The 25,860-nt window shown below is 36.4% G+C and overlaps 1 protein-coding gene across 3 annotated transcripts in view; it reads right to left on the reverse strand.

Annotated features, from left to right (window-relative positions):
• Positions 1–19: 19 nt before the first annotated feature.
• Positions 20–25,860, reverse strand: part of LOC139772665 (sodium channel protein 60E) — a 97,253-nt gene continuing 71,412 nt past the window's right edge. For 2 of the 3 annotated variants that reach the window (XM_071706519.1, XM_071706522.1), the window contains exons 7-22: positions 25,335–25,469; positions 24,878–25,092; positions 22,484–22,950; positions 21,782–21,870; positions 19,906–21,263; positions 19,354–19,669; positions 17,844–17,960; positions 17,570–17,728; positions 16,884–17,180; positions 16,342–16,496; positions 13,429–13,915; positions 12,834–13,153; positions 12,289–12,648; positions 11,702–12,070; positions 426–10,378; positions 20–298 (exon numbers count right to left, since the gene is read on the reverse strand). In XM_071706519.1, the coding sequence (XP_071562620.1) occupies positions 10,000–10,378; positions 11,702–12,070; positions 12,289–12,648; positions 12,834–13,153; positions 13,429–13,915; positions 16,342–16,496; positions 16,884–17,180; positions 17,570–17,728; positions 17,844–17,960; positions 19,354–19,669; positions 19,906–21,263; positions 21,782–21,870; positions 22,484–22,950; positions 24,878–25,092; positions 25,335–25,469 (5,223 nt within the window). In that variant the 3' untranslated portion in view covers positions 20–298; positions 426–9,999. Of the gene's footprint in view, positions 299–425; positions 10,379–10,405; positions 11,278–11,701; positions 12,071–12,288; positions 12,649–12,833; positions 13,154–13,428; positions 13,916–16,341; positions 16,497–16,883; positions 17,181–17,569; positions 17,729–17,843; positions 17,961–19,353; positions 19,670–19,905; positions 21,264–21,781; positions 21,871–22,483; positions 22,951–24,877; positions 25,093–25,334; positions 25,470–25,860 lie in introns of those variants that run through there. The other variant, XM_071706520.1, reaches the window with a different exon arrangement.

Raw genomic sequence — 25,860 nt, forward strand, 5'->3', positions numbered from 1 at the left:
GAAGACAACAACAGCCCGATAACATTTTTAACATTTCTAATTATATTTCGTTTTGTATTATTATTTATAATTATATACTACAATATTGTTAACAACGTTGTGTATTGACGAGTTTGCGCGCCTTCGAGTCAGGCGGAGCGAAATGAGAAGTATCGTACAGTACGCATTCGAATTCAAGACTGACCTAAAATTATCGAAGATCATGTTAAAACGTCTCGGTATCGCATCGAAAAATGCGAATCTCCCTTCGAGCCCGTTGCATCGATGCATTCTGATTTTGCATTCTCGCTATGGTCAACTAAAAAGGCTGCGGTCCACTTGACGCTACAAATGCTTCGAAGCATTCCTTTTCTCCTTTCTTTCAATGAAGACAAAAGGAGAAGAAGAACGCTTCGAAGCATTTGTAGCGTCAAATGGACCGCGGCCTAAGTCTTCCTTCTCTATCTAAAGGACAATTATCACCGTTCCTTCCAGCCAATTGTGCTGGACATAAAATTGAAGAAAAAAAATGCTCAGTGTTTAGTATGCATTGACGCAGCAATAGTCAACGTTAGAGGTTGAAAAACCGGCGACGAATTATACTTTAGATGTATATCAGGATAATGAATAAGAGGATAATATAATCTCTCTCTTGCTTAATTTCGCAGACGAAGCTCAAAAGAGACTATATTCGAATATCAATCGCCAAGATACTTTATGTAAAAATTTTCGGAATTTCCTCATTATTATCGGCGATCGCTTTTATATCGAAACATTGTCGTAATCTGGAAAGGAACAGGAAATTGCTGTATTAGTTGACCGAGGCCGTTGCTGCAAACGAACCCTCAATTATTTATAATTAAGACGTAAAGCGAAGGAAAAAACGTGCGCAATCGTATCTCATGAGAGCGGAATATGAGAAATGGCCTACGATGTTATTATCGCATAGAAAGTATAGGGTGGCAAGAGAAAAATTATAAGGGAAAAACAAGTTGTTGCTGTTAAAGCGGAGAGAATCTCCAAGAGAAACATTTATACACCGTTTAAATCGTGTAAAACGGTATCTGGTTAATCTTCCCCCCTCAAATATTTTGCCCTGCGAGAAGTAGGGTAAATTAGAGGAAATATCATCAATGAGATTCATATTTGGAGAAATTTAATTCTAAATCACTAATTTAGAGAAATCGAATTCTCAGCTGAATTTCCTCTAATTCACTCAATTTTTTTTTGCAGTGAAGAGCAATGGTCACTCTGTTCTTTAACGAAGCGCGAGTAAGAGACATTGTTTTAATACGAAACCACGATATCGTCGTCGATATTATTAGCTAAGATATTTTAGGTTCATTAAGCTCAATATAAGTCCGACGTGTACTTAAGTTCGCCTCGTGCGGATTTTTTTTCTATCATGCCTCTCGTGAAACAATTTTTTTTTTATTACGAGTTTCTTTCACGCGGAATAATTTTTTTTATTCTCTTTTTTATTCACGCGGAAAATATGCGAATCAAAACGAATTGGTGTGGAAAATTCTCTCGTTTTTCATTTAATTACAATCGTTAGATATAATTATAATTTATGAGTACGATGATTATACAAATAGTTTTACATATTAATCCTATTTAACTACTTTTTTTTTTGTATCGAATCCTTTTTAACAAAATATAATTCCGATTAAGGCGTCAGAAATTAGCCTTTCTCCCGATTGCCCTCTTATTGAGCATCGAGGCTTTTGCATAGAAATCGAAAAATATTACAAAGAGCTTCAGCAAGAATTTTGAAACTATCAGTTTCTAATGTCGAAGATGAAAAGTCCAAGTTCGCGCACGTAAATCCCGGTCCTTCCTTTGGATTCGCCTAACACTATTCCTCGAAGACGACATCGGGAACCTGCGATCGAGAGCAACGGATTAACAACGGGTGTGCATCTAATAAATAACGTTTCAATGTTTCGAAGCAGCCGCTTTATCCGAGCAGCTTTCCTCACTTTTTCCCCAGAGAGACCTCGCGCTTACGCGTCCCAATCATCCAGATACTTTTAAAGACACTAACGGCTTATATGTATATACCCTATGTAATTTGCCCTGTGCAATTATATTATCTGAATATACAATTTGTCTATACGTAACTTGCGACAGAGAGATCATCCCCTTGTCTCGCGATTTCGGAGCTCGGCGCGGCAGGCGAAGGTCATCCCCCTGATCAAAACGACCGGGGTTCTCGATCTCAAGCAGGAAGTAAGCGAGGGAGGAACCGATTCGAGAAAAAACACACATAGCAAAACTTCCATTCCCTGCGAATCCTCTCTTTCTCTCTCGCACCCGTGATCCTAAAAACTACTGTAGCGATATTGTAACAGCGATACAAATCGCCATCTCACTTTATATGCATATGTATATATTTATACATGTATAATAATTGTCATATGCGTGTGGTATGTTTTACATACACATGTAATATATATATACACATATTATATATAAATATGTATATGTCATATATGTGTATATATATATAAAATATATATTAGTCGTTCGATAAGCAATATGTTGCATTTTTAAAAAAATTTTGAAGAACAAATTCTATTAATTTAATTTAATACAAAATGTAATACCTACATGGTTTCACTACACTTTGTCTGCTACTTTGAAGCTAATTTTTCAACTCTATTTCGACATGTTAGAATACATCTAATATAAACAAAGTAAATAGTAAATACAATATATTACTTATCGAATGACTAATATATATATACGTTAATATATACATGTATGTATATATGTTAGTGAGTATGTGAGTATATGCAGGCTTGAGCGTAACGCGATTATTCATCCGCGCACACGGAGGCGCGATATCGAAAAGGCTAGTCGTAGGGTTCTAATATGCGGGGCATGATCTCTCCTGCACCAGGGCGAAGCCACCCCCGCATGATTGTACGGTTCGCCGTAGGAGACGCGGCTGATATACGTCCGGTCTGTTCCGTTGTTCCGTGACCGGACATATCTCGCAGTTTTCCTCGTTCTGTTTTCTACCTATGTATATTATATATGTACAAGCGCGTATGCGGGTCACATACGGGGCGAGAGTCGCACTTTACCGCGTGAAATTAAGAATTTGCAAGCACGCAATGGCATTTTTTTCTTCCCCCTCTTTGGATAATTATTTTTCGCTATTAAGACAGAACGCCGTTATTAAAACTGTATTCCGACTATATCGGATTTTCCCTCTTTTTTTCTTCGCTCGCACGCGTGCTCTCTCCCGTATGTGTGTATATATAATTTGTAATTGACGTATGTTTTCATCGTGTATATGCCTCGTGAAAACCAGCTCCCGAGGATCCCGGAGCCGTTCGGCGAATCTCCGCAAATTTGCCGAACCTCCGAATCGCCAGATTCCTCTCCCCCCCAGAAAAAAAAAAACGAAGAGAACATTCCTGCATTTGCTTCCTTTTCCTCTCCTGTCTTTCTCGCGCGAATAAAATTGTTAAGCTCGCCAAAAGTGCTACGGTCTGATTAACGCCGGATACAGCAATACGTCGTAAAATGAAACGCTACGCTGGCCTAATTAATTCTACGCAATCGCGAGTCGCCGTCCGCCGCAGCGCAGATATCCGAGGGGTACGCGTGGACGTTCTGTCCATTATGATTCTTGATTCTTATGATTCTTTCATTTAATACGAATACAATTTTACGCGTAACATCTCGAGAATCACGAATGTACTTTCCTTCAACTTTCCAACTCGTGATTATTTTCCAAACAGTCATTGAGATCGCATGAAAATATACCTGCAAGCGATTTTCGATCAAATTCCAATTAACTTGATCGGCGATTAATTTAACTAACAGAATCATAGAATTATTTGCAACAAAATTCCTAATATAATTCGTCTCTAATTTAATCCTTCTTTCCGTATTTTAATCTTTCTTAAACGAAAAATTAAAATTATATGAGCATCACCAGTTAATTGCCGATTAAGTTAATTAGAATGGCTCACAGTAAAAATTTCAGTGTATCATATAATTCATTATTTAATTTTCTTTTCATGTATTAAACATCATAAAATTAATAATTCTATGTTAAAAATATTATAGACATTATATTCGATAAGTCGATCAATTAACAAAATTTTACAGCTAGATTACTTGATAAAGTTTAACCGCTGATTAAATTAAGGGGAGGGTGACGTAACATTTCCATTCGTGTTAACGAAACAGTACAGATATTACTTAAAGCTAATTAATCACCAGCGACTTTTATCGAAATCACTTTTAATGTAATTTTATAACCGATTCCCTTCGTCTGTCGAATCCTTCGATATTTCAGATAAAGTTCTTTTCAGCTTTTATCATAGAATTATAAGGCGATAATAAAATCTTTAATTTCCGTTTTTCTGAAAAAAATTCCCCTCCCTCACCATTTCATCGGATAATGTCCCTTGTCAGTAAGCGAAACGGAAATCGCGCTGGATATCGCGATCGAGACGTCGAATGTCCAAGGAATACCGATCAGAGATCTGCGCTGTGCGAGCCGGAATTCCGGCAGTCCGATGCCCGATCGTTCGGTGTTCGGCTAATCGATAATAGGCACTATAGGTCAACGTGAGGTCGTGACATCTCGGCAGCGACGTTCCGCCTCACGAAGGGGGAGAACGTCGAAGGGGACGTGGGGTCCGGTTCCCCCATCCCGGAATGACGAGAAATTTCCCGGAGGGTTCAAACACAATTCGGAAAACATAATGTCCGTTTAGGATAAAAATACGGCGTGACCCCCTTAAAATAATTCGTTGTCCATGGAAATTCGAACGTGCGTCCTTCCTTCCTTCCCTCCCCCTTCTACGCGTTCGTCCGAGAGATCTCTAATGAAATGTAGCGAAAAGTCCTCACGTGCTTTTTCCTTCGCGAGAGATATTTAGTATTAGATAACAAAGAAGAGTAGTCTCGGCTGTGTTAATAAAAAAAGAATGATAAGAGCATTTTCCAAGAGCGGGGCATTTCGCGATTGGCCGTTTCCTTCCTCCGAAAGAAGAATATATATTACAAGATTCAAGGTTCACTTCACTAATTTAATCAATTAAAATTGAATTTATTCTTGTAGAAATATGAGAAAGAAACGAGAGAAGATAATAATATAAAAATATAAGGAAAATATCGATATAAAGATAGTTTCTTTTGATAGCGTTTGTTGAGGACATGTTCCTTTTATAAAGTATGTATAATATTTATAGAGGATAATGCAAGCTCAGGAAAGAAGTTTATGCAAAACGTAGATGTCATGGACAATGACAAAAAGAATTCTTCGGAGAAATCTATGAAAACGAGAGATTTATGACGACAAAAAGATTTTTCCGGAGGGATCTATATATGATTTGTTAAATTGAGGATGACGTTAATAAAATTTAAGAGGATAAACCTGGAACCGTCCGTGTGAGAAATCTTGGACATATCAAGTTACGTTTTTGACAAGAAATTTTAGGGACAAAAATTCAAGAATCGCGGCGAATTTTAGATGATCTTTTGCTACTGTAAAAAAGCGGATTCGATTTTGCGAATTATTAACAATTTGAGATCTCTGTGCAATCTGTTTTCACGCTATTAGGCAGGTATGATCACACATTGAAAATCGAGATTACATTCGTTCGAGACAAAGAGATCTCTACTCCTCTTAATTAGACCTGCAATCGATATATAATCGGATAGTATTAAAAGATTATTATTAATATTCGACAAAATTCGATTACTAAAAATCTCTATAAAAGCCGCAGATTCGGTTTTACAAAGAATTTGAGATTGATAAAGAGTACGCGCTATGTGCTCGCTGTTCTTAGAAAGTTCTTAGAAAGTTTATAGAAATCGCATGTAAAGTCGGATATATTATCAGTTATTTTTGAAGCTATCTATTTAAGAAATTTAGTAAAAATCAATGAAGTTAAATCAAGCGTCTAGTTAAAAATTTGATTCTTAAAAGTGATTCCCGACAGTAAAAAGCGTTGAAAAATACCTTTTTTTTTTACTTGAAAATATGCAGAATAGAACAGAAATTTTTTAATTTCACTTATTCAGCGCTGACTAGGTTAATAAAATTTAATTAATTTTCTTTAGGTAGATAATTCTCTAGGGAGTAGAGTTTTTGGGCCTTTAGAATATTGTTTGTGTTAAATCAACCCACAGTTACAAGCCTATCGAATGTCAAAGTTATACAACAAGTTATTTGTCACGGCATTTTGCGCAATATTTGGATATCTGAAAGTTCTAACGATGCGGGCAATCAACAGAGTCGAAAGAGATAAAAGCCAATTAAAATCTGAGCGTATACGAATGTTGATTTTAGCGTTTAACGTAACGATCTCTATATATATATATATATACAACGAAAACATGCCTAATCAATTGAACAACGGCAGTACGGTGTCGCAAATGCATACAGGATATTCGAGAATTGAAAGTGATTATACATAACATTCTCTTTTTACGTAATCACTACGTATAATACTAAGTGAGTGAGTAATTCTTATCTCGTAAAATCAAGAGTCGATTTTCCCTCAATAAAAAAAATTTAGATTTATGTCCTCCAATTTAGTATAAAAATCAAACAAGAACTGTGAACATCTTACTTCAAATGTAGTAACAAATGTTTGTCGTTTCTTCGCGTCTTTGACGTTTAATTCGCGAAAAAGCTCTTTGTTTTCAACAATTTTTTATTTAAGAACAATGTTTTTAAGTAAAAATTATTCAGATTTCAAAAGCTATAAACGCTATTTGCTTTGTGCCGAAATCTTGCTACTATCATGAGGAAAGAAACAGAAACGGAGTACTTTGGTTACGATAATAATCGCCGAAGAAAGCCACATTATTTCCGTCTGTTTGGTTCATCTTTTTTTTTATTACTTTTTTCGATCCTCCTCGCCGTTAGTGACGCGATTAATTTATCCTAAGATTTGAGGCAGTACTCTTTTTGTATACCGATAAAATTCGTTCTTCGTAGCAAACTCCGGGCGGCCTGCGTTATCTATGTGCTAACAATCTAGATTTTCCTACTTCCTTCTTCTGTGAAGAGAAAACCGTAAACAACAGAGTCGAATGTGCCCAGATTTGGTCCGACCACCCTTAATTACGACGCAAGAGACAAGGATCACGACGTATATAAATGTAGAGTTATAGTAAAAAGGTTCCGTTAGACGCTAACTGAGAAACGTCTCTATATGTGCACGTGAGTGCAAATATCGCTCTCAATTATTGAAGCCACGTTAAATCAGTATTAAAAGCTATCCGGTGACGTTTGAGGATTTAATGAAATTCAATAGCGAAGCGCTGAAACGCTATTTCCAAACATTAAGCAAGTCATTGCAATCGATTTTGCGGCTTATATTAGATGATTGGAAATTTTACAACTTTTTCCGATAATTACAGTCTGAAATGTTATTACTAAACATTCCAATTATCTGTAAAAATCTTGATTTGGTATTTTAATATATTCGAAAAGTTTCAGTGTTTCCAAAATTCTCAAGTTTGAAATTTCAGTGTTGGGCATATACGCATGATCTAACGATAAGTATAGAATTCCAAAATTATCTTTTCGCAAGCAGTCTAAATAAATAAATAAATAAATAGCAACAATTCCTTGTTACTTGTTTAATTGGACCATGTAAAAAGTGACAATTTAGACATTCTGCCTATATGTGATTGTTGTTTATGTATATAGATACCCAACGCTGAGATTGAATAGCTAAATTATAAATAATTTATATAATCAATAGTGAAATTAATAATTTTTTTTAAATCCACCTGAAGAAGCAAACGATGATAATTATGAAATCTAAAGCATGCTCTTACCAGGGTAGCGTAACTTACTAGAAATAGTCGCTATTTTAGAAGAAAGTTTACCACACGTTGACGGTTTGGGCTTATTTGAAACCAATTAATTAGTTGGTTATTGAATAATGCAGTAAGTTCGAATGCACTCGTCAAACCGTTGACTGGCGTTAATCATTTTACGTGAATTGTTTAGCTTAATGCACTTATAATGATGCTTCTTACTCTTTCCTTGCGATTAATGCAGTATTTTCTTTGCCGATAAAACTACTAATTAAGATATTGTATTTGTGACTTACATTTAATATTAATTATGTATGGCATAGACAAAATTGCTAATGTATAAACTAACACCGCGAACAATTTGTACATATCAGTATGATCAAAAGGCGTCGGAAATACGCAGTTAAAATGTATTAAGATTTATATCTTAAAATGTTCTTGGAAAGTGTTAAATTGTCTTTAGAATTTACGATAATATTAATAATGATTCGCCAATTGCGTCAATATGGATCTTTTTACGTAGCAAAATTGATGATGTAATAAATTGTTCGTTATTTATGCTAAGTATACTGACGCCTAATATTACGAATCAATTCTTTTACTGATATATTAGTGTGGTAATAATCATTGACCAAAGCAATCGCCGAAGTCGATTTATCATCGATAACAGTTCAGTGCTCGAAGTGAAAGAAATAATGTAAATATCGATGTTAAAATAACATTTGTTTAATTTCAGAGACTTAGATTTCTTTTCAAGTTTAAAATAATGGTTTTGGTATTGATTATTATATTTTCAAGTACTTTGAAATTTTCTTGCACGAGAAAATTTTTCACAAATAAATATATGCGCAGAACAGGTTTTTAAAGAGTTTATATATTCTTATAATTAGCGGGTCACGATCCCACGGATTTGGGGAATTCATAATATGAGGTCTGGTGTTCTAAATTGAGGATTGAGCGATAGGCTAATAACTTGCCCTGTCAAAATTATTGTTAAGAAATATGAAGAAGAGCTTCGGATGGAACGGTCGCAGCGACTGATCGTGATTCTTGAGCCGCTAAACTTCAAGAGACCATGGTTCGATTATAGTGTTATCGAAAGAAAAAGTATATTTTTACTGAGTAAATAAATTATTTTCTCATTGGCGAAGATAAATAAAATATTCCTATTTGAATTACGAAATTGTACGCGTACTTATATAAATCTCGAAAATGAGAAACCAAAATCATCATTTCGATTCACTTCGAGAACTGACGTGTCCCAACAAATTACGTTTCTGTTTCGAATACGGCTACATCTGGTATTTCCGCTACGCTGGTAATTCATCCTTTATAAATAATGCATCGTCGTTACGGGGGAACCCAGCATTACGGTGCATGCATTTTTATCAAAAAGCAAGCTGCGTCAAAATGATATCCAGGTTCCTCCAACGACGATATTTCATCCATGCTTGCAACGGAAAAGCTGTTGAAAATTTCTTTTCAACTTCGTCCTTGTCCCTTTCTTCGTCTCTTAATGCAATGGCTCTCAATCTTACTCTTTTCTCATGATACTAAAACAAAAAGTTGAGCAATAAATTTTTTGTAGCTATTTTATCACACGAAATCTTTAAGATAATAAAAATTTTATTTTTGTTAGAAATGAGATGTTTTTTTCTCTCCTAAATATCGCAGTAAGATTGCACTGAAGCGTAAAATTAGCATCTTTTATAATATGTTTAATACCAATAATAATACGGATATGTTCAATGACAATTAGGAAGCATTCTCATAATAATTATGCTGTGTTTAATCCTAATTACATTTCTAATCGAGAACATCACAGATTCAATAAAATGGTACTACCACAAAATGATTCCTAAGAGAATGGTCATCTGAGTATAAGCAGTTATCAAATCAACAAGGATCCTACGGTCATCCTTAAATTCTCTTTTTGAATCGGCCGAGAACCATCGCTACGTACAATGTCTCATCCGACACTTCGACGACGCATACGCACTCACATACATACTCACACACGCAACATACGCACGTGTCGCTCTCCGTCTCGAGGAGATTCGCCCCGAAGAAGCCATGCGGATTATCGCCCTATCTAGAATTAGATCTGCGCTGTGTGTGAAAAGTCTACATATATGTATATAATAGAGTTCTACATATGTATTATCACTGAGTCGCGCCGCTGTCACTATCCGGCGTGGTGGCCGTCGACTAGGATCAGCTGTCGTCCGGCGTGTCCTGGTACTCCTCGCTCTCCCTGTGCACCAGCACGTGCACCACCGTCGCCTCCGACTGCTGCCTGATCAGCGGCGGCCTCGAGGGCGGTGCCGTGTTCTCCGGACTCGGCTCCGTCACCAGGATACTCACGTCGCTACTCTCGACCGGAAGCTGCACCGGCTCCGGCGGCGGCGCCCGACGTCTCAGGCTGCCACATCGTCGGGTGAACGCCTCCTTGATGTCCCGCTGTAGCGCGTTCAGCGAGAGAGTGGTACCGCTCGGCCGCAGGGAGCTGCGCTTCGAGGTCGGTGGACTGAGCATGTCCTCCTCCGAATACTTCTCCACTGCATCCTGCCGGCCCAGCGTGGGGCCCAGCGATCTGTAGATAAAAAACGAACCGCTGTTAACGTTCTCAGTTTTTGTACAGTGATGTACTACTGTTTCTTGGTGATATGATATTTGCAGGATATACTCAAGTGTATTGTCTATGAACAATTTGTCTCGAACGTTACAATAAGATATTTGTAGGACGAGACAAATAATTATAAAGATACTGTTGAATGTATATTTTATGAAGAAAACTTCTGCACGTGTGCCTGCAACTTTTAAAAAACAATGTACGATAAATAAAACAGCAACGACATACTCCTTGCAGCAATATCAATAAAACGTTTCTTCATTTATACAAAATTAGACTTTTTTTTACTACGGGATTGTTACAGATACATGTAACACATGCTAAATATTCGATTGCACATCCCGACTGGAGAAAATGTCTTCTTTGAAGTCCGCTAGACTGAAGTATGACATAATGCTGATAAAATTACGCTAATGATGTATCTAAATACCATTAATGTGCTGCAATAATCAATGTAGTAACAATAATACCAAACTCTTTTGTCCAACTACAATTACGATAAGTCGATAAGCATGATAATGAATTTATAATCGTATAATGAGCTATTACGAGAATGTAGATTATGTGCAACGAGCTTCTATTATCTTCTAATCTCTGCTAACGTATTTACTAATCCGTTAAAATGTTTGCGTTGTACTTTCGCATTTACAATGTTATACTTTGTAGCGTACTAATTTCATGGCTATGAATTAAGTGACAAACGAATCTATTTATTTTCTGACGATAAATATACGCAATACTTCAACCGCTAATTAATTGAAATCTCAAAATTCTCATCTCATATAACAACCATACAGATCAAACGCTAAAATTTGAAGAATTCTAAGTATATGTTCAGCTTTACCTGCTCGTTTTCTTGCCTGAGGAGTTTTGAAGAGGGAAAGAAACTAGATTAATTTTATGGGCACAGAGTATGGCATGTTGTGTAAGAATTAATTATACGACACGTATCGGCAATTCACACGACTTAACTGTTAATATAAGTCCAAACTCCTCAGGCTAATACGATCATATGCGTATATTATCCTCCGCAATTAGTCGAAATTAAATTTAAAGGAAATATTTTCAACAGCAATTGTTTCTTCGTTATTTAATATTTCACATGGCATAAATAAATTTTCGCGAGATCATACATTTGACTTATTTAATTAATTAAGAAAGCATTTAACATAGTTTGTCTCAATCAGCAATTTAATGTGACAAAATAATCATTTAAAAGAGTGAGAGAAGATTCTTGAATAATTCCAAAGATATTATTTTGCTACCACGTGAGAATAAACCAACCTGACGGTAGCGTGGGAGTCCGAGCCGGAGCTGGAGGCAGCGGAGGGTTGATCGGCGGTTGGTGAGGGACGGGACACGGTCAGCGCCGGGGGTTGCAGGTCCTCGTGGGTTCCAGTGGCGCCGGAGAGTAACAGCAGAGGAAGATTCGGGAACAGCCACGCCGAAGCGGTGCCGAGTTCGCTGAGATCGCTGGCGTCGCTGGCCCTGGAGGACTTGCGGCTACTGGCCCGGCTCCCCCGGTGCACGTGCAGCAGGGCTGACAGCTTACCGCTCCATCCACCCCCGCCCCTACCGTCCATGCCACCCGGACTCGAAGTCTGCGTCTGCGAGTCCACCTCCTGAGCGATTCTTTCGCGCTCCTTCTTCATTCTGCGCGTACGTCGAGATTATGTAACATATTGACAGATGAGATAAAATGTTCATATTATAAATGTTATTAATGAATATTATTAGTTGTAATATTACCGTTTTGAATTTTAGCTTTGCTAGATTGAAATTAACTAAAGAATAATCGTCTCTTTATATGAGAAGCTACTTAATTTCTACAAAAAATATCATGTGTCCAATAAAAAGGTAGTCATACTCACGCAATGTACTCCCTTATGGTGCGCTGAATTAACCTGGCAGCTTTGTCTTGCCGCTTCCAAATTCTCGTGGAAGACACTATCTCCAACTCTTTTCTGGTCGGAAACTGCTTCTTGAACTTGACGTCCATTTGCTCCTGCAGCTTCCTGAAGTCGTCTGATTCCTCGACGTGTCCAAGAACGTGCTTGACGAGCGCGTGTAGGATGTCCAGACAATGAATCTTGTTACCCCTTGCGATGGGAAGATTAAAGCTGACCAACGCTACTACGTTAGGCTTTGATATCCCCAGCGGTGGGTCCAGGCTCGCTATAAAGTCGCTCAACTGCGAGAAGCTGATAAATTGCGTTGCATGCGGATCATACCTAGAAAAACACAAATTTTAATTCAGTTGCGGCGAGATTGTCATCGTAATACCATTAAATTTCTATCATTTTGCTATTAAATTAGTATTTTTCAAGACATATGGTTGAATAATTTTGAATACTTTATATACGACTTATCGAATAAAGAATTCTTCTTTAGAATAGCAAGGAGAATAATATCTTACTTCGACCATCGGATGTAGAACATCTCTAAGTCATCCTCGACGATGCCAATCTCCTCCTCTTGATGAGCTTGATTGAAATTCTCTAAGATGATGGCAATGTACATGTTAATGACTATCATATAGCTGATAATGATAAATGATGTGAAGTACGTGATCGCTAGCAAGGGATATCCGCAATCTCCGTTCATCTGTCGGCTGTTCGGAGTGGGATCGCATTCAGGTGGTTGCACCATCAGCGATTCCAACACGTCGTTCCATCCAGCCGACGTCATCAAACGGAACAGCAGCTGCATACTTCTACCAAAGGTTTCGAAGTTCACCTATGAAGCAAGATATTAAGTTTAACAAATTATTATTAGGATAAACTAAAAATATTTTCTTCCTAAGTCCTACGAATATATAAATTGAAGTAAATCGAAAAGATCTCTCTACCTCAGAATGCACAAATATAATCTTAATTGAAAAAAAAGACATAATAAGATTAATGACAATAACATAAAATAATATAAATAAAAATAACATAATAAAAACTCTGTACGTGTTATTTAAAACTTAATATTAAGCAAGTAAGTATTCTATAACTGTTCATACTGACCATATCGTCCAATGCGCCTTGTTTCCTGACATGCCCGAAAACAGACATGCCGATGATGGCATAGATAAACGTGATCAGGGCCAGTAGGGCCCCAATGTTGAAGAGCGCTGGAAGACTGACGACAAGGGCGAAGAGCAGCTTGCGGATACCTTTCGCAGCTTTAATGAGCCTCAAGATTCTGCCGATTCTGAACACCCTCACGACTCGCAAGAGCGTCGGGGACACAGGGAAGTCTATCATGATGTCTTCCATCAGAATACCCAGGATGGACGCCAACACAAGCACGAAGTCGAACAGATTCCACGGCACGGTGAAGTAATGATAACGCAGACCTACTATTTTGACGATCGCCTCCAGGCCGAAAACAGTCGTGAAAAACGCGTTCGACACTTCGAGGATGAAGAAGATGGGATGTGGCTGATTGTAATGCTCGATCCCCATCGTCAGCATGTTGAGAAATATCAAAACGAAGATAGCTATTTCGAATCTGGAAAGTCATACGAAAGATCAGATCGTATTCCCTCTTGCGATAAATTTGCAGATCGCTCAACAATTAATTGTTATTCTTCTTGCAGTGTCAAAGCAGCGCATGCACGTTTAACATTTGTGCGGTGAAAGTGACGTAAATAGTGTCCGCTGGCGGAATAAATATGATATTTAACTTTAGCATTCATTCAGAACAGTCTCTCGGAAAAGGGGCAGCGACGTAAATAATCTTAATTGTGTCAAATATGTCAATCTCGAATCACAAATCTCAACTGCAAATCGTGTCAGTCTATTTTAATCGTGACAAAAATATGTGTTATATGTAACGGCATGTCTATAAACGTATAACCGTAAGCTTGATAAAAAAGTTTAATTAAAGTAGTGGAACTTTTACTCGTAATTCACGAGACTGTTGTAATAATTCTATATTCCGCTACTGTGCAGCTAATTTTACATTTGCATGGATTTTACGAGAAGAGAAAGTATATCTAAACCCCGCGTGCAGAATTATAAAGTTACGACGTTTAGGTAAGCTCCTACAGCTTATCTCGTCTATTATGCACAATTGTATCACTATATATCGACATTGTGTATCTACAATTTAGAGAGGCGGCGAGCGTTAATGTCCTGTGGGTATTGATTTCCCATTACTCCGAGAAACGGATTGTAGAGTCGCGACATTTATCTTCCGCGGTCTTGCCTCCCCTGGAAGCTGAAAAGAAAATTCACGCATTGTGTCACGGCGATTTGTATACATATTACAAGAAGCTCGCACAGGTTCGAGCAGAAAAATGTTACTGCACGAAAAACAGATATATGTAGACTATCTACTATTGAATCGGTATTAAATCTGGTAACTAAAAATATAGAAAAGAAGAGATTTTGATCTGCGTTATAATATAATTCACTGATCTTAAAAAGTTACATATGTAATATTATTTAGAGATTTTTTATTTTTGGACATTTTTACATATGTTAATATAAAAATAATCTGGGTTGTACAAAAATAAAACTTTCTACGAATTAATATATAGTCGATAAGAAAATTATACGGGTAGTATATAAAGCTGTTGAAAAAATAGGTCGATTAAATTAAAGAACTATTTCAAAATGCAGAGAAATATATTTCTCCTTACCTCAACTTTTTGCGATCTAAAGTTGTCTTCTTATTGTTGATGAATGATGACAAAGATAATAATAGATTTTGTAGATCGCTACTAATATAGAAAGCTGATCGATGTTTAAACGCTTCTTCTTTCGTCAGTTTTCTTATTTATTATTTGTGAGTTGTTGACCACCGGTGATAATAACGGTAGCAATCTGCGAGAACCTATCTATACGATCTTGATTGCAAATCTCAATAAAATACATGGATGGGAATCCTGTGAAACACGCATCCAAGCACAGCGACGTGAGCAACGAAGAGGTGTACAGTCGTAGCTTTGAAACTACTCTATTAATAACAATTTGCGGCACAGACATCTGGTCGTGTTAAACCGTTAACAACCGCGCGAATTGCCGTGAAGCAATTTGATATACTTGGCAAGGCCAATTTGATTGTTGGAGACAACAAATATTTACTAATTAATATGAAATATTAATTAAAATACCAAAAACGAAGAGTAAAGAATCGCTTGCTTGCTAATGATTTAATTTAAGATATCTGTGAATTGCAAGGGAAATATACACCTGCCGCATTGCTCGCGATGCACTGCGATCGAACGCGTGCTGCACAGTACGACCGCCATATCGAACTCGCATGATACCCTTTTACGTCATTTCGACCACACCATTTCTATACATTCATTACGTTATATTGCAACGAATAACACACACGTGCATTTGATTGCGTTAAAAAAAAGCCAGATTAACACTTTGGCACCAAACAGTTGCCTCGAATTAGATGGAAAAAATTAATACGCGAGATACACTAAACAATGTGTACATATACAATTGTTAAGCTACATCGCAATGATGATAATTTTATAAATATATTCTTACTATATAAATAAAAATTTTTATTAGATAACAAAATTTCTTGAAGAGAAAAGTGAGTTGAATTGAATAATTGTAATAAAAAAATGACTTTATAAAGAAATCGATATCGTAGTAGAGAAATAATACCTATAAAAATTATAAATATATGTAACATAAAATAAAAAAAACTTTATACTTAAAAAGATAAAGATAAAGTTATTTCCCGATTAAAATAATTGAGTTACGGTTTAACTATAATAATGCTTTTTGCAAAGAAAACTTGCAAAGATTTTTAACTGTCACAAGATTGATAAAGAATAAAGTTGGTTGCCAAAGTGTTATTAATAACATCAATTTGTATGACCATCAACAGAAACAATTATAAGCAACACAATTCTTTGCTCAAAGTGTCAGTGTGCTTCTTTTTGCCACATAGAATCATACAATTACCTGCGAGAATTGGACAGGTCGTAGAACATTGCGAGGAATTGGTTCAGCGGACGTTTTATAACTTTTTGTGGCTTTTTACGGCCGAGTTTTTTCATGGCAGTGTAGTAGTGTTTTTGACTTTCGGTCAAAAACATTTCTAACACCCCACCTTCGTACTGAAAGAAAAATCGTTGTTTCATTATTCTAGAATTCAGTCACAAAAATCTTATAAGAATCCGTAAAAAAACATACTTTGCTACGCATATTAAGAAATAATATACTTAATAAGTTTAAATACTTTTATCAATCATTAAAATATCAAGTGTTAAATAATTTAGTATCAAAGATACGTTTCTTCAAAATTGTTAAGAAATAATTTCGCATGAACAAAGCTAATAAAGTTAAATATCTATTAACGAATAATTTTCTTCATTTTATATCAAACTTTTCGTGATTATATGACGCAAATAATTACTCTTGTTTTGATAAAATGGACTATTTCTCACGCGACGAAGAATAGAATAATATTTTAAAGATTAAAATTTCACCAGACCATCGCTCACCTTTTTCTTCAGCATGTTGAAATTGTCTATGATCACTCCAATGAAGAGATTGAGCGTGAAGAATGAACCGCAGACGATAAATATGACGAAGTAGATATAGGCCCAGAGATTCGCCTCTCTCTGCGGTTGCAGATCCACCCCCCTCGCGTCCACAGCGTCCTCCATCACTTCCATCCATCCCTCGAAGGTTGCCACTTGAAACAAAGCCAGGTAGGCGAGGCCAACGTGATCGAAACTGATCTTACTATTCTCCCAAGAGTAGTTCTTGCTGAAACACTCCTCCTTAGTGTTCACTATCTGAAATCGAAATGATTGCGTCAGAAAAATGATCAATCCTGAATTAATATTAAATAATGATTAAATTGATATATTAACTTGTATCGTTCATGAAAAATATTATTATTGCCAAAATTTGATTGTCATAATTAAAACTAACAATGTGCATAATTTATATAATGAAATTGATACTGGAGCATCATTACCGGATAATGAAACTGATGTTGCTTCATAAAAGCGAATGTAATACGACTACTAATTTCCAATCTAAATATTTTAATGTCATTATCTAATTAAAAAATTATGTTATAGTTGATTATAATAAATTTAGATCTGTGTCTGAATATAGTTTACTCTCTTCTCTCGTACCGTCCTCCTTGATAATCAGATCTGAATGAAGTGACACTCACCGAAATATCCAGCATTTCTCCGTACTCGTCGACGCACTTGAAGAACTTGCCGCCGAAGAACTGGACGCCCATTATTGAAAAAATAAGCCAGAACACGAGACAGACGAGGAGCACGTTGAATATACTAGGTATCGCATACATCAACGCGTTCACTACGATCTGTGAGCCGGGAAGAAAAATCCTCTCAATGATACGCAACAACCGCGTTCACATATTGTGTCGTTCGTGTTTCAAACGGACTTTCGTAGGTTTTTTTGGTCTACGCAATATTTACCCTCATGCCTTGCCATCTCGAGATCGCCCTCAGCGGCCTCAGGGCGCGTAGTGTCCTCAGTGATCGTAATACTTTAAGGTTCTCATTTTCTTCTATCAAAAGGCTAAACATAGATACCTGTTCGAGAAAAAGCGTAATTTATTTACAATATATCTTATTAAACGCACGTGAAGAAATTCATGCAAATTAGATTCTTAAATTCTGACAAACAAAATTTTAAATAATGTATTTGCATTTAATATTTGCGTACAATAATGTACGAGTTTTAAGAATAGTCTAATAATTATTATAAACATAATTGTGCTCGAGCGTTTTAAAAAATATATCAAGAGTGACTGCGACTATACGCATGTAGAAAATTAAAATAAAATGAAGTTTGTCACACATTTGACTTTTAATTGAAATAATCCGGAAATTTCTATTTCTATATTGTATTTATTGTGCAGTTGAATTACAAATAAATATTTAATTAATGAAATTCTTATGCAACAAAGAGAGTAACGAATAAATTGTGCAGGAAATTAAATTTACAAGCTACATTGAGCAAGCAAACACGCAAACTACATATGCATGAAAAGAATAAATACATTCATTCTTTTTATGTTTCTGAAGGCACTGCATGTAATTCTTGTATTATAATGCATACAGCGACATATCTTAAAACCACAATATATATAAGTAAACGTCAGCTTATATTTATTAATATATAACACATATTATTTTTAAGACTTTCTTTACAAATGCAAACACTACAATTTATCAGAGATCAGAAAATATTTTATTAATATAGTCACGTTTTAACAGATTCCTCTTATTTGACTGACTTGTTAATTATTTCTTTCATGCATATGTGAGTTCAATTAATAATGCAAACATTATTCATCTGGTAATCCATGTATAATTAATAAAAAAGTAATATACATGTATAACATGCGTTTGCGGTAAATATAAATATATTTTAAATTAATGCGATACAAATGGAAGCGTACTGAAACATGTAACTTTCAACATACCTGGATCCACGGGACCACACATAAAACACATAAAAAAGGAACACGGAAACAACGTACAAACAATTATCACGCGTGTTTCATCCAATATGATCTCAATAATTTCATCTTATCATATTTACAAGTTGAACCATCTAAGTTCGCGGCATAAAATAATTATTACAATGTTCATTATCAGCATAAACTTAAGAAGTTGCTGAATAAAAAACTTAATGATCATGATCATTAAAAGAGTTTCGAAAAGAGTGCGCATATTAACTTGACTTATATTTTGCACCATTTAACGACGTACAACAAACATTTTATAATTCTCGTTAACAATAAAAATTGCAAGTATTTATAAAGTTATTTATAAAGTTAGATGGCTCATCCTGAATACAAATACATAATATTTGGAGGCAAGCAAAGGAATCGACAAGCACATTTCATGCCACACGTATGCGATCGCACACAGTTTTGCATTTTACATCGACTGGGCGCGAGACTCTGATCGTACTTACGAAAACGATTATAAAATCCAGGATTGTCCAGAAACTGGTGAAGTATTTACAGAAGCCTAGGGCTAGCCATTTCAGGAGCATCTCGACGCTGAAAAGTGCGCAGAAGCCAAGATTGGTCCAATAGAGAAGCTTCTTTAAAAAAGGATTGTCGTCTAAGTAGATGTCCTCGAAGCACAGCGTTATGGAAGATGCGAAAATTAAAACTAGGATCATCCATTCGAAAGCGGGCGTGTCCACGACCGACAGGACGGCCGTACGAACTCTTATCCACTTCTTGCCGAGATCCGTGGCGAGGCAACGATTGATACAGCTACACCTAAACAATCATATCGAACATTATTCCAAATGCAATCTAAATATTTAATGAAACCAAATAAGCAAACAAGTAATCAACTAAGAATCCTGAATTCGTATTCTTATAAAGTGGGAGTTCTTAAAATATAATTTTCGATCTGATTTTGATTTTCGTCATAAATAATTTCAGTGGATATGCAACGTACGTTTTCATTTTATATGTTAAAAAATGCCGATAAAACTAGAAATGCATCTTACTTCTGGTAGCAGTGCTGGGGAAGGCAATCAAGCGGCTCCTTGCGCTGCTTGTTCCTGCCGAACCCGGGAAACGAGCCCATCCCGTCGATATATCTTCCCTTACTGTCTCTTCTACCTCCGACCGTGAGTTCGTCCACGTAACTCACGAGGGCATGCCAGGGCCTTTTCGCTATGTTCTCATCGTTTTGTATGGTCGGCTTCTCCTCCGGCAGCATGGCTACTTCCTCGTCCGGGTTGACGTCCTTCAGCACTTCCAGCTCTATACTCTCCTCCGGATTGGTCTCGTTGCTGTTGCCCTTCTCGGTCAGCTTCTTGTTCTCCTTGACCGTCTCCTGACTGCTCTGACTACAGTAGGTGGTGAGAGTAGCCTGACGATAGATCGGATCGTACGTGAAGACCGGCTGATTGAGACTCTCCTGATACGATCTATTATAAATATTGTCTTTGGGAAGGCTCAGCACGGTTTCCTGTATCGCGTACTTCTCCTTGTCGGACTTATCCATCACCTCGCGCACGATCTGCTCCAGCCGGATATTCTTCTCGTTCTCGGAATTCTCCTTCTGATGCTTCTGCTTACGCACGATCGACCGTATGCGGTCGAACGAACGCGCGAGCTTCGACTCATCGCGGACTTCCTCTTTCTTCTGCTTCAGCTCCTCGGAATTGAAGCTGTTGAGCAACAACGCCAAGAAGAGGTTGAGGACCATGAAGTTGCCCATCACCAGAGCCGGCAGGAATATCGCGAAGCACGTACCCGGCCCGTCGTCCCTTTCCGCACGCATGCAGTCCCACAGCGGCTCGATCCACTCGCCGCATAGAATGCGAAATATCATCATGAACGAATGGAAGAAATCGTTGAAGTTCCATCGCGGCACCGGATCCGGATAGAACTTGTCCAGGGTGTAGTCTTTGCTAAACAACTGCATGCCGATCACAGCGAATATGTAGATCACGATCAGCAGCACGAAGGTCAGATTACCCAGCGCGCCTATCGTTGAGATGATGATGCTGAGGAGGACCTTCATCGTCGTCCAGGATTGCGCGAGCTTTAGAACGCGTAACAATCTGAGACCACGTATCACCGATAGACCGTCCACTAGCTCGAACGTTAAATCGATAAGCGACGCAGAAACGATGATCAAGTCGAAGTTGTTCCAGCCATTGTTGAAGAAGTCCTTACTCAACGCCAGGAGCTTCAGGAAGCATTCGAACGTAAAGATACTGGTGAACACCTTGTTGCCGATGTTGAGCGCCTGCCGTATCGACTCGCTCATGCCATGATGCTCCATCGCCAGAAAGCCGGTGTTCAAGACGATGCAGAGGGTGATCATTAGTTCAAACAGGGGATCTCTGACCACCTTAACGCAAATTATATATATTCTGCGATTTGTTTTTATGTCACAAAACAGGATTACGGAAAGATAGTTTTTCAATTTATGCATACGATTTGATTCCTTATTAGATTAATATTAAGAATTTCTCTTTTTACAAATTAGAAATTTATTATAATATATTATATATAAATATAAAAGTAATTTATTATTATACAATTTTTATTCTTTTTAAATTAAAGTGAGAAAAGAATAAAAATTAAGTCCAAATAATAAATGTCCAGATATTGCTATCACGTTTGGAAATAACGTTCTGTAATCCTAAAAATTGAATTAGTGAAACGTGACGAAGGACGAAGTAAATCCTAATATGATTACGCGCCTCGAAAAACTATCTCGTGTGGGTAGAACCAGGTCAACGTTAAGTATGTTTTACTTCGGTCCGATGGTAATTAGTGATCGTTTATTTAGGCCAATCACATCTAATTCGTAACTAACCCGGATCAATTTTAAGATTTTAGAAAAGCGGGTATCAATAAATTTACCTTATACAGACAGTTCTGAAATCTCAGCCATCCTTCATAATCAACGCAGCATTGAATACACTTATCGCAGTTTCTATCTGGAAGATCATCTGTAATTACATAATACGTTATTTTATCTTTAACGTACATTTAACAAATCTAAATATTTTTAATTTAATAAAAAAAATATACTAAAAATAAAATTATAATGCCTCATTCGCGGAATATACAAATAGTGTACTAAAACAGCTAATTTTGGATAAATAATGCAGTCCATGCGCCATTATTATCTATTGCAAGCTTTGAATATTAAGTATTTTAATTAATTACAGAATTATATGTAATTTAAAAAAACAAATATTAATTGATTTTAACTAAAAATATATCGCACACAGTTTATATATATGGTTAAACAAAACATGGCGCTAAATTAATTAGAGGACAAATTTTAGTCCGCCAATTCAGTTATATAAAATAACTCGCGCAACAAATATTATCTATCGTAACTTTGAAACATTCAACATTGAGAATCATGAATTTTAATTAAATCACAATAACAATATTGAAAAAGAGAGGTTGACAAATTTTTCCACAGTATCTCAATTGGGGAAAAATCAACTTCAAAAATTGATCCAAAAATATTTCAAGCTGCTAATTCAATTACTATATAGTAATATTATTTCAGTAAACAAACGCTGTCAGCATGCCGTAGTTCTCGCTCACCTAAAACTACAATATGCGACAGGTACTCTGGCGGCAGCGCGTACATATGTTTCTTGGTTTTGACCCCGTTGCACTTGAGCACTCGAATCTCCCGATTGCCAGTCCTCACCGACACGGTGACCGGCGCCGGTGGGCAATCCGGGCGCATTTGTTGGGCTGGTTGGACCCTGCCGTGCTCCCTCGGGGATTTCTCCTGCGACTTCTCGACGCGATGTTCCCGCTTGTCATGTTCCTCGGCGGACGTGACATCGTCGCCGTCGTGGTCATCCACCACCCCGGAGTCATCCAAAGACGACTGTTGATTGCTATTGTTGCTGGCTTGCCTGGAGTGCAACATACCCCGATTCGGCGCCAGCCGGTGAACCGTATTGGGTTCCGGCGGTCTGGGACTAATGTTCTGGAGCGGCAAGTGGCAAGGCCGTACACTGGAGTGCCTGGGACTTGGACTCGGACTGGGTGTAATTGATCTGCAATAGAATTCAACGTTATACTTCAGAAGAAATTCAATGTTTTATAAAAAAAAAAACTATCCTATCCTGTACAAAGAAATCTAAACGAGAAATATTGAGTTTTAAGAATGCATATATTGTATAGTTAATATTATTTTTATATTTAATGTTTGACAGCAGCTTTCTTTAATTTTTCATGTTATAGAATATCCGGAGAAATATTATTCAACTGAGATTATTTTGAGATTATTTCCTTCTATTTCTATATCATTCTATATATAATTTTCATAAATACTTAATTCACAGTGTGATAGACGTTTAAGTTCCTAATCGCTACGCGATCTAGCAAACTGCAATTTTAAAGGGCTAGGATCGTACCGGATGAAACAACGATTATTCGAAGCATTAGACTAATTAGACTAATTAGACTCGGGACTGTATGGAGTTGCAGCTAGGTTCTACGCGAAATCGATGCTTATAATATTGACATTAACTCTGGGAATACCCAGGCACTTCCTGATTGTATGTATTACTAAATCAGGTCATTCCAGCGTTTATGTAGTTTTAAAATTTAATAACTCAAAGAAAGTTTGCAATTTATTGTTAAAATTTGTTGATCAATGTATTGAAAACTTATAAAAAATATGATGCAAGATAAAAAAAGGATTTAAACAAAATTAATTTTTTATAATGAGATTGTTACAAGGAATTACCTATAAATTATATGAGAAAATAATTTTGTGTCATTCAGGAAGTAAAGCCCTTTTTGATTTATGTGACAATTAATTTCTTTAAACTAATAATAAACAATCGCTATTCTTTTTTTCTAATTTCTTTAATCAAGATGGAGCTAGTTTCTGTTAAAATAAAAAATCAAAGTACCAACAATTCAAATCAATAATTATAAGCAATAATTATAAGCAATTAAAATAAAAAATTAATGCATTAATTTTTACAGGTGCAAATAAATAACAAAATTTTATCCTCTAATTCATTTTAAGTAAACTTTGATTTAACAGCATTGTAATATATTGGAAAATTAGCTGCAAGTAATTAAATAAAAAGCGTTCGATCAAATTTTCGCTAAATATAAAACGACTGCGAGTCGATAAAAGAAACCGTAGATGAAGACAGTAGCGATAATTCTGAGATAGATTGTACAAAGTTCGTTGGAATATGAGTTCCATATTGTATGGCCTACCATTGTGAGATTGCAAGGCAAGCACATTTCCCTTCTTTTCTTTTATTACAGTTTCTTGGAAATGAGGGCGTTTACGATGTTTCTTTCTTTCTTTCTGTCTTTCCAGAACCAGCTTGCTGCAGTTTAACGACTTCGCAGCAAGCTGCATTATATGTATATACATATATATACATATGTATATATGTATACGGGTGTTTTAGATATTACTTTAACCTTCCGTATACGATAAATGCACGAAAGCACTGAATACTTTTAGCGCGGAGATGCTGACAGGATTAAGACCGCTTTCGTTACACTTACTACAACTTTTTACTTAGAAAAGCAAATATGCACATGAAAATATATTTTAATATTTCCACTCATAGTTTTGTTACAAAGCGTTATTTTCTTCGAATAAGAGCAAAAACAAAATGTCTCTTTAATTTCTTCATTTATAAAAGCTTTATACGTGAAGCAACATTTAAACATTTTCATTTATATTTTTCCAAGTATTAAAAAAAGCTAAAAGCATTTCTTTTATATAATTCTCAGTAATTTCTTTTTTTAAAGAAAAAAAAATGTTTTAATTTTAAACATAAACAACTTTGATGTGTTTTGTATTTAGCATTTTCTCAGTTAAACAAGACTAAAAAGCCCCATTTTATTCATATGACTCAGTAAATGTGCACGACATGCGTGTCTGATAACAACGGTCGTGACAAATCGAGCCGTAGAAAAGTCGGTCGTAAATACGGATATAGAAACCTGCTGCGTGCACCACCGTTTTTCTCCTGACCGGCGCTGCTCCTCCCGCGTTTTCTTCTGCGCGTCTTCTTCCTCGTATAACTGCTGAGCAAGACACCTTTACGGGCGTCTATCCTCTTCTGTTTATCTTTCGTCAGTGTCTTAATGTTGATTTTCGACGGATCGAAACTGAACGTCGAATCCTCACGATAATCCGTCAAGTCTTTCCTTCGTTCCTGCACACGGAAATACTCGGCTACATGTAGAGGGTCATAAAAGGCGTGATAAAAATGATAAACGATCGACATATATTACGTTATTACGAATTTTTAGTGCATTATTGTAGAAGTAAACATAACTCTGTTTTACTTATATTTCGAGTGGTGTTCTCGAATTAATATTTCGCAGTGGTATTTCGAAATTCAGCTTTAAGGTATAAAATATGGGTGTACATAAAAATTCGAAATGGATGGCATACCTCGTTCGTAATCTCGGCTTCTTCTTCATAACTCAACGCCACGACGGCCAGCATCAAGTTTAGCAGATAAAATGATCCAAAGAAAACGACGACTGTGAAGAACGTGACGCTAATAGGTCCGCATGCCGACAACACCTGTTTCCGCGAAACTTTATTTATCATTTTTATAACGAATGGCCCTATAAAATATTTATGACAACAAATATGATACGCTGAAATATTGCTGATATTTTTCTGGATGATGCAACTATTTCAATTTCACTCGCAAAAAATATAAATCCACTCTATATAAATCTCAATTTATGTATGTGATATCCGATAACCACTGTTCAACAAAAAATTAATTTTTTTTTACATTCTTTTTGCAACTTTAATTGCAAATTTTCTAAAATTCTGACATAGTAGAGCAATTTGGTAAAAAGTAATTATATTCAAAGCCCAAGAAACTACGGGAAACGATTATCTTCATTTTCGTGTATTTTTTTATTAAACAGTTTTTTTTTATTAAACATTAAATTCGCTCCTC

This window comes from Temnothorax nylanderi, unplaced genomic scaffold (assembly GCF_030848795.1).
Source record: "Temnothorax nylanderi isolate EJ_2023f unplaced genomic scaffold, tnyl_v1.0 TNYL_tig0052_pilon, whole genome shotgun sequence".
Lineage (NCBI taxonomy): Eukaryota > Metazoa > Arthropoda > Insecta > Hymenoptera > Formicidae > Temnothorax > Temnothorax nylanderi.